At 36.0% G+C, this 18,317-nt stretch overlaps 2 protein-coding genes across 4 annotated transcripts in view; one reads left to right on the top strand and one right to left on the bottom strand.

Moving 5' to 3' along the window:
* LOC109091052 (electroneutral sodium bicarbonate exchanger 1-like) overlaps positions 1 to 6,785 on the bottom strand; it is a 27,105-nt gene extending 20,320 nt beyond the window's left edge. The window contains exon 1 of the mRNA XM_042726235.1: positions 6,464 to 6,785. Within this exon, the coding sequence (XP_042582169.1) occupies positions 6,464 to 6,508 (45 nt within the window). The 5' untranslated portion in view covers positions 6,509 to 6,785. The remainder of the gene's footprint in view (positions 1 to 6,463) is intronic.
* Positions 1 to 18,317, top strand: part of LOC109091423 (tubulin monoglycylase TTLL3-like) — a 19,221-nt gene extending 904 nt beyond the window's left edge. Inside the window, exons 2-15 of one of the 3 annotated variants that reach the window (XM_042726238.1) lie at positions 5,576 to 5,613; positions 8,052 to 8,150; positions 8,590 to 8,663; positions 9,330 to 9,433; positions 9,574 to 9,739; positions 13,051 to 13,106; positions 13,220 to 13,348; positions 13,447 to 13,561; positions 13,842 to 13,952; positions 14,026 to 14,218; positions 14,880 to 15,028; positions 15,107 to 15,350; positions 15,712 to 16,147; positions 16,862 to 18,317. In XM_042726238.1, the coding sequence (XP_042582172.1) occupies positions 8,645 to 8,663; positions 9,330 to 9,433; positions 9,574 to 9,739; positions 13,051 to 13,106; positions 13,220 to 13,348; positions 13,447 to 13,561; positions 13,842 to 13,952; positions 14,026 to 14,218; positions 14,880 to 15,028; positions 15,107 to 15,350; positions 15,712 to 16,147; positions 16,862 to 17,479 (2,340 nt within the window). In that variant the 5' untranslated portion in view covers positions 5,576 to 5,613; positions 8,052 to 8,150; positions 8,590 to 8,644 and the 3' untranslated portion in view covers positions 17,480 to 18,317. Of the gene's footprint in view, positions 1 to 5,575; positions 5,614 to 8,051; positions 8,151 to 8,589; positions 8,664 to 9,329; positions 9,434 to 9,573; positions 9,740 to 13,050; positions 13,107 to 13,219; positions 13,349 to 13,446; positions 13,562 to 13,841; positions 13,953 to 14,025; positions 14,219 to 14,879; positions 15,029 to 15,106; positions 15,351 to 15,711; positions 16,148 to 16,861 lie in introns of those variants that run through there. The other 2 variants (XM_042726239.1, XM_042726240.1) reach the window with 2 other exon arrangements.

The raw sequence follows: 18,317 nt of genomic DNA, 5'->3' as shown, positions 1-18,317 counted from the left end.
ACCCTATCAATTAATGTTTTGTTTAAGAAGTAGGTTTTTGCAGCTTAGTTTAATTTCTAAAGGTTATTATGTTTTCACAGTACGTCATAGGACTCATAATAAAAAGATCTTAATCAAAAGATTGAAATTAAAAATTTGATTTTTCACCCATCATTTGACCCGTCAACTTAATCTCTAATGATGAGTCAAAAAGGTATCTTCAGATATTACCAAATTAAAACAATTCACTTTGCATACCTTTCATCAAATAAAAAAGTATACTAAATATCAACAATTATTTCTTTAGACCATACATATTTTATTTAGCAGAAGAACTGCTTGACCATTAGACACAATATAGTACATGTAGATGAATATCGCATAATCCTGTGATAGTTTAGTTATAACTGTATGCAAAATAGATGCACAGTGGCAAAATTAATACATTAAATAAAGGTTGCATATAAGATCTTACCTGACTTTGTGGTTGCCTGTTAATAAAGGTTCTGTAACCCACTACCTTCAAACAAGACCGCTAATACTTATTAGGCTTCCTATTATTCACTTCCTTTACATTTGTGTGTGTGTGTGTTATCCCAATGGGATGTTGCTATCTTTCCATGACATGATGATTCATCCATGTGTTTTCACGGCTTTCTTATGCAGGAACACAAGCCTATAATTCATATAAACCCTGTTCAACATTTCCTGTATCAAAAATACAGCCAAACGGAGCAAAATGTTCTCACAGGCTTTGTAGTGCAGTACAATAATAATAGATCCAAGAAAAGCTTTGTCAAATGAACCCACTGGCTTTCAAATGATCTATATTCACTCTTGTGCAAATGATGCTCTGTTGTGTATTTTGCTTGAGGCTTATGTGTATGTTTGATCAGTGAGATATTGATTGGCAGTCATAGTGTGGACCAGCATTGAGGTCATGCATTACATTGTGTGTTACAACAAAAGCACCAGTAGCTTTCCACTATAATAGCATCCGCCTTGTTTCCAACATCCCACTAACATATAATTATGGTACCCGCATCTTATCAAGGTCCACCAGAACTACAATTATTATAGGCTTAAGAACAATTGCTTAAGTTTCTTAGCTTCTCTAATCGTAAGACCACCAACTGTGATTTTATTGTGATTTTAGCTTGCATTTCCAGGTAATATGTTACATGGCTGCAGTGCAAAATCACTATAATTATACCTCACTTCTGCATGATTAGTGATTCTGTTTTGAGGTTTTCAATGAAATGGATCCATTTCATACAGTCATACCCTCTGCTTTTCCTTTGAAGAATGAGTGCATGTGTGAATACAAGAAAAATAGTATTTTGCAAAGGGGGATCCATTAGTTAAAGAGCCTTTAAGTACTGTTAGTCATTTAATAAGGATATTTGTTCCCAGACATATTCCACCGCATGATATGGTAGGACATGCCAGAATACAGACGTCATTGTATAGATTGGTGGTCATGGTGTGATTTGCAGAATCGACAAGTCAGTGGGTTGGTTGAACATTTAGTCCACCTTAAGGAACCCTGTATATTTACAGTATCTGACTTCAATAAGGGTTTTTTTAAGGGTTGGACTATTTTAAACTGTACAAACTGTTTAAAAAAAAGTAAAGTTTTTTGGTAGGACACTCAAAAAACAGCATGATACATTATGCAACTGCTGGAGACATTTGTCTGAAAGGGGATTATTGAAAAAAAAAAAAAAAGTAGAAATATATTTTAAGTTAAACTAGACTAGATAAACTATCAACCTCACTAATCAAATTGTTAGGTTTTGAACAATTACTTACTAATGACTTGTTTTGTTCTGTAGTGTGTGTAATCATTACTTAAGCGACAGTCTTAAACACAAGACAACCATACAATTTATCACTCCGACTGCCTTGTCATCCCAGTCATGGATCACTTGAGTAGTTATTGTCATTAAAACACATACCCAGGAGGAAGGAGAAAACAGAGATAGAGCTAATCATGTGAACAAGTTAATGAATTTTTCATCATCTGCTTTATGCTACAGTTTTCCTACTTCTTCTCTCTCAATCTCTCCTTGTCCTTCTCCCTTTATTGGTCTGACATGAGCACATACCCTAATTAAAATAATAACAAAACACTTGAGCTGACTAGACTGCTCCTGTGTCACCTAGCTACTCCTTTGTGTGCACAGTCTCTGTGTGTCACTCACAAAGGGAGATTTTCCACTTACAAGAAATGGCTTCTTCTTACCTCTCCTTATTACCAGGCAACAATTCCACAGTCCCTGATCAAGCACGCATACAAATAAAACAAGTCTATGTTGAACGGAAACCTTAACGGCAATTTTAATTTTCTTAATTTTTACTTTCTATACAGTCGTGATCTATGAAATCACAGCTGCGATCACAAATGCTACCAAAAGTTTAGGGTCAATATAATGTTTTTATATTATATTGAAGAAATTCATAATTTTATTCAGCAAGGATTCACATTGACAAAATGACAGTAAAGACATCATTAAATATAATATCTTTATTTCTTACAATGAAACTGTATAGCCTACTTTATTTTAATTTTTTTATTTCTTACTTTATCTCACAATTACCAGTGTTCCAATTTTTTTGCTCCAAGGAAGAAATGGGATAAGTAATAATTTAGATGGTTTAGCTGGAGGTCACTACCAAGTGTCAGTTTGGCTGCCAGTACATGAATATTGCCCTTTTGCCTTCAAAGGTCACATGTGCCATTTTCTTGCCCTTCCTCCTCTTTCCATACCGTTCTCTAGCACATTGCTTTGACAGTTATGTTAGTATAATCTTGACAAAGATGACTACCACTGCCACTTCGAGATGCTCCCATCTGCCTGAACAGATACAGTGACACATGCACACACAAACACACACACACGCACAAACCATAACATCATTTCAACTCTGAATTGAATGCTTTTATGTTGGCTTTTGTAGAGGGCAGAGTGTATGTTATCGATTACTGTTCATTTTTCAATAAAACACTTAAAGCATCATTTTGGGAGAGATGGTCAACCCACTGCAGTATTCAGACTTAGAATAAAGAATTTGTTAGACAGAGTTGAAGTACAGTACTACAGTACCTGTTACTCTTTGCAGAATGACTCATTCACTATTCATTGCCACCTTACCCTTTCTATCACAATGGCATCATAGCCTCCATGACATGCGTATTTAAAATAAAAAATAAGGATCGGTTGGCATGTTACCTTAAGTGCATTTGTATTAACGTTGTGTGTTTTTGTGTTTTACAAAGACATTTTTTCTTGTAATGTACTGTATGCTTGTGTGTGTATGCTTAGTGTGGGTGTGTAAGTACTGAATCATGCAGCAGTACTAAAAAAATACCATGGTATTAACATGTTGCTTTGCATAATATCAAGGTAATAATATATTTTAGTATATTTTGGTGTTCTTTAAAGTTTGAAAAAAGCCCATTGGAGATTAAAGTGTCTGATACCATCACTGTATCATAGAGCTCCAGCAATACGTTTTTGTAATGGTGTCTTCTGAATTTTTTTAGGCACATTACATTTGTATTCATCAGTCTCAGAAAGATTTATATTATACTGCTGGAAGTTTGAGTCTAACAATTTATAGTCTATGCATAACAACCGTATTAAAGATGCTTTTATTCTTATTATGCTATTATGTACATTATAATATATTCTATATACTGCAATTACATTACGGAAGGTGAAACTATTGTGCATAAAGACTGCCTTTTATTAGCTAACTATTTGGAATGGATGTGGGCAGAGTACATTATGTAACTATTCATGCTCTCTGATACCTGTTTCAAAATGACAGTCAGAAACAAGTGACCAAATGAGAAAAAGATAGATGTTGACAGGCTTAAAAAGAGCACAGCATCAGACAAATAGTGATAACAAAATGAAAAAAAAAAACATTATAGGTAATGACTCTCTAAGCTAGAACATTGTTGAGGTTTTTCTTAACGGTCCTGAATAAGATTGATCAGAATTGTCTTGTAAATGTATTAAAACTATTCAGGATCATACTAGAGACGGAATTTGACTAGAAGGAAAAAGAAAAAAAAAGTATAAAATGAAATCTGGGTTGAAATGAAAAGTTTCAGGAGCCATTAAGGTAATGGACATATTGAGCCAAGACAGTTCTGAATGGTTCCCTCTTATTCACTCTCTCTGCTGAGAGTGTCTGAATAAACACACATTTCTCAACAAATGGAAAAACTATTGATCGGTTTTCCTCACAAAGAGAGGCTTTACACATGCCCTTTCTCTCCACAGTCCCTATCCACTGGATGATAAAGTTTTCTCATATATGTTCTGAAGTACCGAAACTCTATTTAATTTAATGGGTTTTTTTTTAGATAGGCTAGTGTATCCTTCAAGCAGATGTCATGAAACTTATAAACAGAATAAATCACCCAAAAATTAAAATGGTCAAAATAATTCATGAATTGAGTGCTACTGTACAACATATTTCTATTCTTTTGGATTTTAAGTCATCATTCCCTCAAAATCTTGATTATCATCACTGTTAAGTTCTCTTGGAACGTACATGAGAGATGCAGCAATGCTGGATTCATGAACAAATCAGTTTACCCATTGAATGACTTGTTCATGAAGTGGATTGATCTGGTTCTCCAGTTTACTCAGTGATTCAGCTGTAGTTGTTAACAACCCACTTGAGTGGAAAATAATCAGTGAATAATGACTGTTCGGTGTGTTTGTCACTCACTCACACAAAGCCATTGAATGGATTCAGAAGACTTCAAATATACGGATGACTTTCATGATACATTTTCAGTTTTTTAGCTTTATGGGAATAGTTCACCCAAAAATAAAAATTTGCTTAAAAAAAAAGTACTGATTTAGAGATGGCTTACCAGTGGATCCTCTACAGTGAATGGGTGCCATCAGAATGAGAGTCCAAGCAACTGATAAAAATATCACAGTAATCGGAAATAATCCACACAAATCTAGTCTAGTTTTAAGGTCTTGTTAACTGAAAGAGGTTTGTCAGAAACAAATAAATCATTAAGGCATTTTAACTTTAACTTTCCATAATTAATAATAACGCTTTCAGTGAAGAAGTCCATTCAGTTCTCACATCAAAACCCACAAACATATTAGTTTTGGACTGTTTTCACTTTCTCTCCTGATTAGATTGCTTGTTGTATTATTCTAGAAAGCAATGTTATGGAAAGAGGACTTGTATTTAAGCCGGAAGCAACAGTTTGAAGTTAGAATGATGGATTTGTTAATTACAAACATGCAGCTTTTACTTCAGAATAATTGACAGACTGTAGTCCTGAGGATTATTTGTAAAATATTGTGGTGTTTTTATCAGTTGTTTCAACTGTCATTCTGACGGAACCCATTCACTGGAGAGGATCCGTTGAAAAACAAGTGATACAATGCTACATTTATCCAAATCTGTTCAGATGAATAAACAAATTCATTTACATCTTGGATGGCTTGTGGGGTGAACTCATTTGGGTCAAATTCACTTTAAAACCCTTGTTAGTTGTAATGTACAAGAGTAACCAGTCTGTTATTCATAATTTCTCCTTTTGTGTTCACAGATGAAATAAAGTCAATACAAGTTTGGAACGACAAGAGGGTGAGTAGAAGATTAATTTTTACTAATGGGTGAATTAATCATTTTTATAGCCTTAATGACAGGAAGCAGTAGCTGCTCAAAAGAGCCAGGAGTCAGGTTTCCTCCTAACATGTCAAATCATAAGCTACAAGCATTTTACTCTAGCAAGCAGCGTTTAAAAAGCTGCTCCAATAGCGCTGTTGCAGTCTAAAGACGGACCCTCGGTAAGAGAGGATGGCGTCAAGGTCATTTGAGGGTAACGGGGTACATTGGCAGTCCGCGCTCCCCAAAGGAAGCCATATTTTGCTCAATAATCTCATTGATACAACATCATCAAATGCTAGAAGCTTTAATTCCCAAACCAGTTCATGGCGTTATGCGCACCCTCTTGCAAGAACGCCCATAAGCTTTGACAAGACACTGCTATACCGGCAAGCACACAATCAGTGACGCGTATAATAAACGAATGATGCGAGCTGTCCCTGGCAGTGGGAAGACTGCTGCTGCACGTGCCTGTAACACCGCAATAACACACATCCACGCGTGGAGCACAAACTGAGCTTCTAGAGCACACATAGAAGAAATAGAAACTGCCAGCTTTTAACGGGATGCAATTACAGACCGAAAGTGCAGCGTCGATAAGATATTTTGTGGCAATGGGGGCGAGAGGGAACACAGAGTACTATTGATCCCTGCACTAATGGGGCGACCGGATGTGTTTGTATTCCATTCAAGAATTTTAACATTAAAAGGCACATTACAGACTGTTTCCTATAATAGATGTCCTATTCTAAGTTACTGGAGGAATAAAACGAATAAACAGACTTATCAGTTATGCAATAAACACATAAGTACGCATCGTATTAACTACCTGATAGCTCAGCATGCTCTCCTGGTCGCTGTTTTCGGCAGGCATGCTTAACTTCGTTTCAAAGCAGAGTCAAAGGTGCTTCGATTGCAGCTTCCACAGAAAGAATGGAGCGACGCGGATCAGATTCGCAGTTCCTGTTGAGAAACTCCAGATCACTTGATGCATATACGGTTAGACATGAAGTACACTTGATCCCTTCTTAAACTAACATTGAGATGTACACGCGCATTCGCCCTGTCTATACTTTAATGCTGTTGTTAGGCGCGCGCTCTCCAGGACTTGGAAAGTGGTACTGACTGTGGCAGCATCATATGTGGTTCAGCCAATCAGAGAGCTCGAAATGGGACTGTTGCTGAAGCTGTAATTCGATTGATGCGGTTTTGCACCTTTACAGGAAAGTGCCAGAAATAGTTGTACAATTCATGAGAGCGAAAATACTGTGAACAGCGTCTCAAGTCAGTGAAGCCTAAGGTCATGTCGTATCGTGATACGCAATGTACTACAATTAGTAGAGAAAAAGCATGATTTAGTGAGAAGGTAAACTACTTTTTTAAAGCCAGAATGCTGTAATTGATTGGTGAATAGGGGTTTATTTTTGTGAGAAGGGAATAAACTTCATTATCAACGGTACTCATTTATTTTTCGCGCTACAAATATGTCTACATACGTAAAATCACTTATTTGGCTTATCTAGACAACAATTAAATTAATAAAATAATTTTTAATTACGTAATTATTTTCTCTCTGATTTCCATAAGATATATAAAGACGCATAACACCATGGTGTTTTAAATTCCTGTTTCTCATCCAACTCATAATCATGAGTCATAACATTTCTTTACGCTATAGCATACATTGCCATCTAGTGGCTTTTCTTATGTACAGGCAGCCTTACATTGACTGACTTTATTCCCAAAAGACGGGTAATCACAAATAAACAATGCAAAACATAAATATTTTATAGGCAGTCCACGCAGTGTCTATGGAACAGTTAGTCTTACAGTAATCATGCATTTGATAGCCTAAATAGTGATGTGCATGTTATTGTGTTCTTTCTGGCCAAGCTAAAAGATCACGTAGACTTGATAACTGATATGACGCTTTAACAATCAATCTGTTATGGAACAGTGAATAATTCAAGTGCCTTTCAAAGCGACTAATTATGACACTTTTAACAGACATTAAAATGTTAGCTAATTGTTATTACTGTGCCCCCTAGAGAGAGATCTCTATATAATGAGGATGTGGTTTTCAACCCTACCTGATATTTCTGAAACAGTCTATATTTAGCACTAATGTGCGTAATAATTCAAAAGCCTATATGTCTTTAATTTAATGGAGCCAAAAGAGTATAATAAAGGGATGCTTATTGAATACTTCATAAAAAGCCTTTGTGGTTAAGCATTATCTGAATATTAGATATTAAATTCCTCAGTGTACAACTGTAGCATTGTGCGTTCCGGCTGTGTTTGACGCACGGCGTCATCCGTTTCTAGGAAACAGTTGTTAGGGGTAATGTAAACAGCGCGGTGGGGAGCTGTGTTGTGTTTGTGCGGTGCGCATGCGCTGAACGAGCGTTTCTCCGCAGCTCTACCGGGCTGGCAGGCTGGGCGCACCAGTGACCTTATCGATTTCAACAGACGGCGTCTGGCGGGTGTCAAATGCAGAGGTGAACGTCGCAATCCAGGTGAGTTTGCTCAGCGATTCTCAAAATCAATATGGCCATGAACGGGCCTGCGGAGCTCCACGTGTTTTTGTTATTTTTAAGTTTTATAATGTCAAGTGGATCTATAAACCAGTGAAATAAGTTTAAATTAAAAATTGCCATGTGCTGTGCTTCTTTATTTACTCAGTACAGTTCTACTGAGTTTGAGAGAAATGTGTATAGAATAGTTTTCTTTCCTCTGTATGTTGGATCCGAGCATGATCTTCTGTGTAAAGTCGTTTCCAGGCAGTTACAAATTACAGTGTTCAACTATTGATTCATTACAGTACGTGCGGCTTTCACTTCTCATGGTTATCATTGTCACCAAGAGCTGTCACCTCTCCAGTTTAATATATATTGCTGTGTGAGAGAGTTAAAGAATGAACAATGTCCATTAAATTCACCTCACTTCAAACTTTAGGTTAAAAAGGGAAAGACTGATCCATTTTGTGAGTGATGTGAGAATTAACTCAAACATGCACCAACATATGCAAGGTACAGTATATACACACTTCTGCCACATTTTTAACCTCCTTTCTTATGGTGTTACCTATACACTCACAGAGACCTTAGAAGCCGAAAGTAAAAGTTTGGGCTCAGCAGGTTTTTTTTTTTTTTTTTTTTTTGGAAAGAAATTATAATAATAATTTTATTCAGCAAGCAAAGGTAAAGAGATTTATAATGTTACAAAAAGTTATTATTTAAAAAAAACGCTGTTCTTTTAAAATTTCTATTCATCTAAGAATCCCAAAAAAAAAAACAGATTTTTTAAATTCTGATAATATTTCACAATATTACAGTTTTACTGTATCTTTGATCAAATAAATGTAGCCTTGGTGAGTATAAGAGATGTTTTTCAAAGACATAAAAAACCCATAAATATTTGAACAGTAGTTTATATCAGTGAGATACTCTCATAGGCACAGTGATGTTTATACTGAAATATTAATAACCTACACCTCAAAAAAAAAAAAAAATTGACATTATTAGACTGAAGACTATTAGACTAAACTATGAATTGTTTCAGATAATTTAAATGTTGTTTTTCAGAATATTTGTGAGACTCTGGCCACAAAACTATTGCCAAATCCTAGACTCACAAGATCAACCCTGTTATTTATTTTGTACAGCCTTTTTGTAAAGCATTTCTGTATGTCACAGAGCAACCCTTGGAAGGAAGAGCTCGTTGTAATTATGTAAATCTGCCTATGTTAAATGGGGACAGACTGAAGACAGCTAAAACTCTAGTGGACAAGGCAATAAAGGTGAGGCTTCTAAAATCCTAATGAATCATAACAGAAGAAGTGCATGGATGAACTCTGAATGATCTTTAATTTTATAATAATAATGATGACATTAAGATCTCAATGAACATGCACTGTCGATTTTGTTGATTCTGATGTAGGAGAAGAAAGTGTTCTCAGTGCTGGGTCCCTATCCTGTAATCCGTGCAGGCCTGCGTGCAAGAGGATGGGTGGAGCGGCGACTACCACGGCCCTCTGTCCCCCAGCCCCATCGACATGATCTTGAAAAAGAAGCCATAGATGAGGGTGACAGCAGTGATGAAGATGGTGAGAGTCTCTGACAGAACTAAGATGAGATCCTATGCATCACTCTGTGCAGACACATGATAAGGCTGGTCGGTTTCTGTGTGTGTGCGTGGGTTTAGGTTATGTTTTTTCCACAATTACATTTTTTAAACAAGTTATTACTTTTATTTAGCAAGGACACATTAAATTGATTAAAAGTGACAGTAAAGACATTTATAATTTAATATTTCAAATAAATGTGTTCATTTGAACTTTCCATTCATGAAAGAAATGTGAAAAAAATCAAGGGTTTCACAAGAATTGATAATAATAAGAAGAAATGTTTCTCGAGCATGAAATCAGCATATTAGAATGATTTCTGAAGGAGCGTGAGATGGGTGTGCGATATGACAATTTTTTGATTGTGGATGATTAAAATGACTACACGATCTGCTTTTAAATAAATATAGTAGTATTTAGTACGTAGTACAGTGTGCCTCCATCTCAATATAGGTCTACTGTACAACGCGCCATACATTCACATCAAATGTTATCTCAGTGGTAGAGTTACTCTCAGGGGAAATTTTTCTTATTGAGATTAGTATGAGTAGGTTATTTGCATGTGCTTTAAAGCCTTGCCAGTTAAACATTTTATTCGTGTGCTGTTCTGACGTGCACTTTCTCTGAGCGCCTACACATGAAGCGCACGCATGCTAAAAAGCTTGTTAACAGCACCTTATTACTGGAGTGCAGGGTTGGGAATCGTTAAAAATGTTCCCGTTCCAGTTCCAATTCTGCCAATGGTTCCGGTTCCGGTTCCGATTCCGGTTCAATTAAAATCATTAAACAACTATTAAAAAAAATAGTGGGAAGGAAAAATGCACAATACTCAACTACTCAGTGCTCAATGCTGTTTATTACTTACTATCAACTTAATGTAAAGGTTGGCAATGTCAAAATTCAACATATATTACAATATACAAATTTTCAGGTTCCGATTCTGGTTCCATTTAAATGAACTATTATTATGTTTTTTACTATTTTACCTTCATTGAATCTAGTGTTGCTGGAAGGTAGTAAGTAATGTTCAGTAATGCTAGTCCATCAATCAACATGTGCTTCAAAGTTGACGTTTTTTACATTACCAATAACATTTTGCTTTTCAAGCAGGAATAAGTTGGTTAGCCAAATAGTCCCTTGAGGGCTAAGACACTTGTTAATTTCCCTAAATTAATGAAATATAAACTGTTATACTTATAACCATGTATACACACACTCCATAAAGCCCCTATTTTACAAATAATAATGCAGTCCAGAGATGGTGTGATGCAATGAGTGGTTTCCACATTTTTTAAAATTGTAAATGCATGAAAATAAATATTTTCTATCACTTTGTTTATCACTCTTGAAAATACCTGTACACTAAATAATCTAACCCTGATACTATCATAACAATAGCAGTCAATTTATTTAGTGGTCCAAGTTGAAGTCAGTATGTATATTAATGACGATAGGGGGTCAAATATAATGTAATTTAGTGGCGGCAGGTGCTGTGCGCTGCCAGTAGCTACATGTAGTCAGACAAAATGACTTGCACAATTATCAAAGGCGCGAGAGCGCATACAGTCATGGGAAACATGTGTTCGGCATTTAAAGACACGATGCGTCTGGGGGAGTGTGTTGTGTGGGTGTGATTGGTATCATTGTGCTCAGTAATTAAAGAGGCAGGGCGGCGTTTCTGTATTTGGCTTGTGACATCCTTTACAGTAAATGCCGAATCGTCTCACAGCGCTTGGTCACGTGTCGCACCAGAACCATTTTCGGAACCGAAACTTAGAAATTGCTCACTGTTCTGGTTCTTTTCAAAAAACAGAACCGGTTCTCGGTTCCCAACCCTACTGGAGTAGACTAAGTTATCTTTCACATCTGATTGCGCTAGTACTTTAAAAAACACACAAGGATTACACATAAACACAGTTGGTTATGTCTAGAGTGAAAGTAAACATTTGAGAGAAAAACAGATGCGTGCCTGTGTATATTAGATGCAGCTCTTAAAGCATCAGTACTAAACACCGGTTGTCATTAAAGGGATAGTTCGCCCAAAAATTTAATTTCTGTCATTATTTACTCACATGTTGTCCCAAACCTGTATTCATTTCTTTTTTGTGCTGAACACGAAAGAAGATATTTTGAAGAATGTGGTTAACCAAACATGATAGTGGGAAAAAATAAATAAATAAAATACTATGGAAGTAACTGGGGACAAGCAACTGTTAACAGAAGAAAGTAACTCATTCGGGTTTAAAAAAACTTCAGAGTGAGTAAATTATGACAGAATTGTCATTTTTTGGTGAACTTTCCCTAATAGTAATAAAACAAAAACACAAAGAGAAAAATCACTCACTGCTCTTGACTGAAGAACTTTATTACTTTTGCTTTAATAAGAATCAATGTATAATTTATGTATATAGTGTTTTTAAGTTTAATTTTTTTTATTTTTTATTTGTTAATACAATTTCTTGAATGCTACTTCTAAATACACCTGCTGTACCTAAAACAGTTTGTTTTATTTGTATATTACAGTATGTGTATTTATGACCTGTTTCTTTGTTCTTATTTTTTAATAACAAAGATAAAATAGTGACAAATATTTTTATCTTTGCCTACTTTGGCCTAAATGTCTGCCATTCTTTTATATTTTATATTTTGTTACCTTGTAAGGCTTTGTTTTTAAAATAGGGAAATTAGTTTGGCTGTAATGCTCAGACAACTTAAATTGTTTAAGGTTTTACTATGTTAAAAAATAGTAAATCCAACATGACAAAGAATCGTTATAAAATCGTGAATCGTGATATTTTTGAAAAAAAAAAAGATTGTGATATGATATTTTTGCCATATCGCCCACCCCTACGTGAGAGTAGTATTAATGGCTGCTGAAAATTAAGCTTTACCATTACAGGAATAAATTATATTTGAAAAAATATTAAACCAATTCATTTAAATTATAATAATAATATCTCAATATTAAAATTTTTACTGTATTTTTAATCAAATAAATGCTGCCTTGGTGAGCAAGAGACAAGAGACATTAAAATAATCTTATAAACCCCAAATTTTTAAACAATAGTGTAAACATGCACGCGCGTGTGTGTGAGAGACGAATACTGTAAATGCTGTGCTTGGAGCATCCTGTGTAACTGTTATTTAATGACCCACTGTAATCTAAAGCTCGATATGATAGTGTGAGTAGCTAACCTGACACCACTCATTCCTGCAAACAGATGTCAGTGACATAGATCACGCTTTCTGTCCCTTGACTACTGTCACACCACCTTCTGTCTTTCTTTATGCAGACTTAGGAGAAGAGGGAGAGAGGGACGATGAGGCAGATGATCTGTACGATCTAATGGTACATTTAGAAACTCTGGAATTCCATTTCACCGTTAGTTTCCATAGCAGCTGGGTTTTTGGATGTGATTTGTTGACAGTGGGCAGTCTCTGGTCATTATTTTAAATCCCTAGACACGGTTGGTTCGCAATGAGACACCATATTTCTACTGGACAACAAGGAGGGATTCAATTGACTGTCGGTCTTTACATAAAGACCAGATGACCAATCATTACGCAAAGGCGGGATCTTTCACCACCAAGGTTCATCACGAATTTAACAACTGAAGCTTTTGAAACCAAAATTCTTCTATATAAAAACACTTTCTCTTACTCATTACCTTTCATTTCATCTTTTTCAGGTTGGTTTGTGTATGAATTTAAGAAATCTGCAGTGGTTTGATGCAGCAGATCCTGATACATTCTTCCCACGCTGCTACAGACTGGGGGCGGAGGATGATAAACATGCTTTTATTGGTCAGTACTCTTAATCTTTATTATCCCCTATTGGCTACTTGTTTCCTTTTCATTTAACAGATGATTATTTTGCCCCAAAGAGGTTTACACCACATGAATTGCACAGTCTCCCTGGAGCAGTCTGGAGTTAAATGTGTTGCTCACAGGCACAGTTGTGACCTATGTTCTCTGTAGCCTTTCATGGGTTGCCCTATCCTTGGATTGAACCTGCTGGATTAAACCTGTAATGTTACAGACTTGATCCTCTGAAAGAAACTGATTTTGTTCTCTTTCTTTACAGAGGACTTCAGAAGGACTGCATGCACAAGTCTATTGCTGTATGTTTTGGAGAAGTATGGAGGGGATTCCGAGTGGGAGAGAACCGGAGAGGTGTATAATGCTAAATCTCATGGTATGACACACAATAACACAGACACACCCACATTAGGACTCTAAATTATTCACACATCTTCCCTCCTTTTTAGGTCTGAGCAAGGCGCGTAAACAGCATGCCAATCAGAGGGTTGGAACCTCGATAATTGACAATGCATTGCATATATGTCAGCAGTATCTGAACAGTTTAGAACACTGTGACATAGACAACACTTTGGAAACAATCCCTACCCTCTCAGAGCAACAGTGGAAGGTGTTTCTTCGGAATTATTATTTAGTTATTCAGTGAGTATGATTTTTTATTATTATTTATAGTGCACTTAATATAGCATATCATGTTTTTTTAAAAGTTTCAGGGCTGAAATTCTAAAATGAAAATCATGAAAAAAACTAAGCTGCAAAAATGTCTTATTCCAAATGTATGCAACCTTCTAACATCAGACAAATGACAGATTTTGTACACACAGTTACATGTCAACAATGGTGTTCAGCAACTTGGACTGTCCAATCACAATAAAGTTATAAAGAATAAGTAGGATGAGTATTATTATTCTTAAACACCAGAACATTTGGACTTCATATCAAACCTGAAACCAGTGAAAAAAATAAAATTGTTAGAAACATTTACTAATGTCATTAGTGGAAATAAATACAGTTATTATTAATTATTAATTATTTATAAGGAGTAAGGAGCACCTAAGGGAACATGGTAATAGGAAAAAAATCTGAGAAGATAGAAAAATAATTTTCACAATAATGTTCACAGAATTATTGCGTTCTGCTAAAAAACTTTGCATTCGTTCCCATTCCCAAAAGTATATATATACATTTTGTGAGAATCTTGAGGGAGCAGAAAAGATTTAGAAAAGAATGCAAAATTATTGAAATTTAGTATTTCCTCATCTGTAGAACAGTGCTAAAGCATTCTTGCTATTTTCCTTTGCAGCGAAGGACTGATGATAGAGGGCTGTGAAGTTTATGTGGAGCATTGTAAATGCATGCTGGAGCAGATGAGGCGTGTTTGCCCTCAGATGGAAACTGATGGACTCTGCAACATCTGGATCATTAAACCTGGGGCCAAGTCACGAGGCAGAGGTGAGTAGGTGAAGACTGAAGGAAAATGGTTAAAAATACAGCAAGACTGTTTAATTTACTTTGACTTTACTGTTGTAGGTATAATGTGCATGAACAGGTTGGATGAGATATTGAGTTTAGTAAATGCAGACCATGGCATCATGAAGGACAGTAAGTGGGTGGTGCAGAAGTACTTGGAGCGGCCTCTCCTCGTGCATGACACAAAGTTTGATGTAAGACAGTGGTTCCTGGTCACAGACTGGAACCCTCTTACTGTGTGGTTCTACCGTGAGTGCTACCTCCGATTTTCCACCCAGCCTTACTCCACTCATACATTGGATAGGTGAGAAAACAAATGCCAAACATTAAAGGGATAGTTCACCCAAAAATGAAAACACCCCAAAATTAAAAGGTTTACACACCTGCAAGTTGTTAAAAACTTTTTTTTCTCCATACAGTGAAAGTCAATAGACTCAAGTGTTGTTTGGGACCCAACTGACTTTCACTGCAATGACAAAAACTGTTGAAATTCTTGAAAATATCTTCTTTTGTGTTCCGCAGAAGAAACAAAGTCATATAGATTTGAAACAACTTAAGTGTTAGGAAATGATGACAGAGTTTCCATTTTCGGGTTGAACTATTCCTTTAAGAGAGATTGTTTAATAGGCTTCAATTAATCTTTTTTTTCTGCTTTCCACCTTCAGTTCTGTACATCTTTGCAACAACTCCATCCAGAAGCATTTTCAACCAAGCCCAGAACGCAATCCTTGTCTACCCGCTGAGTGCATGTGGTCATGTTCACAGTTCCGCTCCTGGTTGGCTGCTTCAGGCCAGGAGGATCTGTGGGAAGGGGTGGTTGTTCCAGGTATGCAGAAGGCCGTTATCCAAACTCTCTTGACTGCACAGGACAGTGTGGAACCTCGCAAAAATAGTTTTGAGCTCTACGGAGCTGACTTTATGCTGGGACGGGATTTGCGACCTTGGCTGTTGGAGATCAATGCCAGCCCCACCATGGCACCCTCCACAGGGGTCACAGCTCGACTCTGCCCCGCTGTACAGGAAGACACTTTGCGGGTGGTGCTGGATCGACGCTGTGACCGCAACACTCACACTGGTGGCTTCCAACTCATATACAAACAGGTACACATACACAATGTCAAGATCACCAAACTAAATGGAAAAAAACAAACATATATATATATACTACTCATCAAAAGATTGTGGTCAGATTTTTTAATCTTTCTTATGGTCTGATCACTGAGTTTTCATTTATTTGATCAAAAATACAGTACAGTAATATTGTAAAGTATTATTACAATTTAAAATAACTGTTTTCTATTTTAATATATATAAAATGAATAAATGTCATTTATTCCTGTGATGACAAAGCTGAATTTTCAGCAAACATTCTAATATAAGAAATTCTTCTAATGTGGTTTTTTGATATATTGTTATTGTTAACATTTCTTATTGTCTATGTTGAAAATAGTTATGCTGCTTAATATTTTTGTGGAAACATGATATATTTTTTCAGGATTCTTTGATGATTAAAAAATTTAAAAGAACAGCGTTTATTTGAAATAGAAATCTTTACTGTGACTTTTTCAATTTGAAGTGTCCTTTCTGAATTAAAAAAAAAATACTCACTCCAAACTTTTACTTTTAACATTTTAATAATTTAAAATGTATAGATTTTAATCAGTAGGGGTAAAATGTAATTGTCTTGAAAATGTCACAGAAAATCTAATAGTTTTTTAGGTCCTAAAAGTGTCCTAAAAACTAACTTTATTTTCTAGATGCAAAATATTCTTTTTTATTTGTTTATTATTTTTTGCTTTTTTCTTCTGTCTTCAGGCAGCAGTAGAAGTTCCTCAGTATGTGGGAGTGAATCTTCTTGTAGAGGGGACTTCAATCAGGCGTCCTCGAGCCCCTGTTAACAAGCCTCTTATTCAGTCTCACCCTGATCCGCTATCAAAATCCAGCAGTCACAAATCTTCACTCATAAGCAGCCATTGCATTTCTGGTAAGGAGAACCAATCAGAAGAGGTAAAGAAGGCCTGGCCTACCCTCTCCTCCCGTAAAGTCACGTTAGAGAAATCTTTGATCTATCAACCTAAACTGAGGAAATGTCCCAACAGACTCGTCTTGCCCTCAACCTGTTGTGTCCTTCCCAACCCAGCAGAACTTCATCCTCAAAAGCTCTCACACACTCACACCCAGCCCAATCAGCCCCCTACACACAGAACACGCAGCAACCTTCCATCGCTTTACCGTCCAACCCTATCACTGGACGTAATAAATCTACGACCCAGACAAACACTCACTTCCGGTCACTACAAACATGAAACACATACAGTCAGTATATCTTATCCTGTCTTGCGCATGCAGAAATACCTGTCGCTAAACCATAGACTGACCATGGACACTTTTACGGAGAGAGAAGGTCAGAAGTCATCCTGTGGAAAAACATGATTTCATTCAAACAGATTCTTGTGTGATAATATGATCTAAAAGGAATGAATAAGTTTTAGATCACATCAGTTGTATTGTGAGTTTATATTTTAATGCACTGTATTTAAAACCCATATACCTTGGCAATCTACTGTCAGAAATAAGAAAGAGAACAGCATATTCGTTGAGGAAGAGGATTCCAGCAGGATTCCAGGGTCTGTTAAGTTCCAAAAAAGACCAAAAAGCACATAAAAATTTCATTTGACTATACAACAGCTTGTAGAATTTTGACTTTGTGGGAAAACACATCTTTAACATAATGTATGAAATTTAATGTAAGATATACAGTAGTACTATTATGGAATGCCTAGTTCTGTAATATATTGAAATGGGAATCTTGACTGTACTGTAGTATTAAGCTTAATGGTGCTAAATTTTGTATTCTCCAGAAACAATCAGGATGTTTCCTTATGAGCTGTTTGTTCAGTGTTACTGGAAACACTAGTGACATTCTCAAAATGTTGACATTTTATGTAATTTGAGTCAAGCTAAGTAGCAATTACAGTTTTATATAACTAATTTTGCACTGTTATGTTGGTAAACCTTTAACCAAACTCACCACTAGATGGAGGTAGCATTCATCTTCTTAATTTTTATCACGGCTCATCATCATGGGTATAAATAATATAGTATCTTTACATACTACAGCCACTAAGATGGTTCGTTATAATATGTGTTAATACAGTTTGGTATGTCATAATGTCAAAAGGACAGGGTTTTAAGGACATTTTTGTATTTTTGCATAAACTTGATCATCCTGATCATCTAAAATAAAAGGGAACACTTGAAATCTCTGAAA

Source organism: Cyprinus carpio, chromosome B6 (genome assembly GCF_018340385.1).
Source record: "Cyprinus carpio isolate SPL01 chromosome B6, ASM1834038v1, whole genome shotgun sequence".
Taxonomy (NCBI): Eukaryota; Metazoa; Chordata; class Actinopteri; order Cypriniformes; family Cyprinidae; genus Cyprinus; species Cyprinus carpio.
The sequence above is the reverse complement of the archived record's forward strand: the minus strand, read 5'-3'. Positions and strand labels throughout refer to the sequence as shown.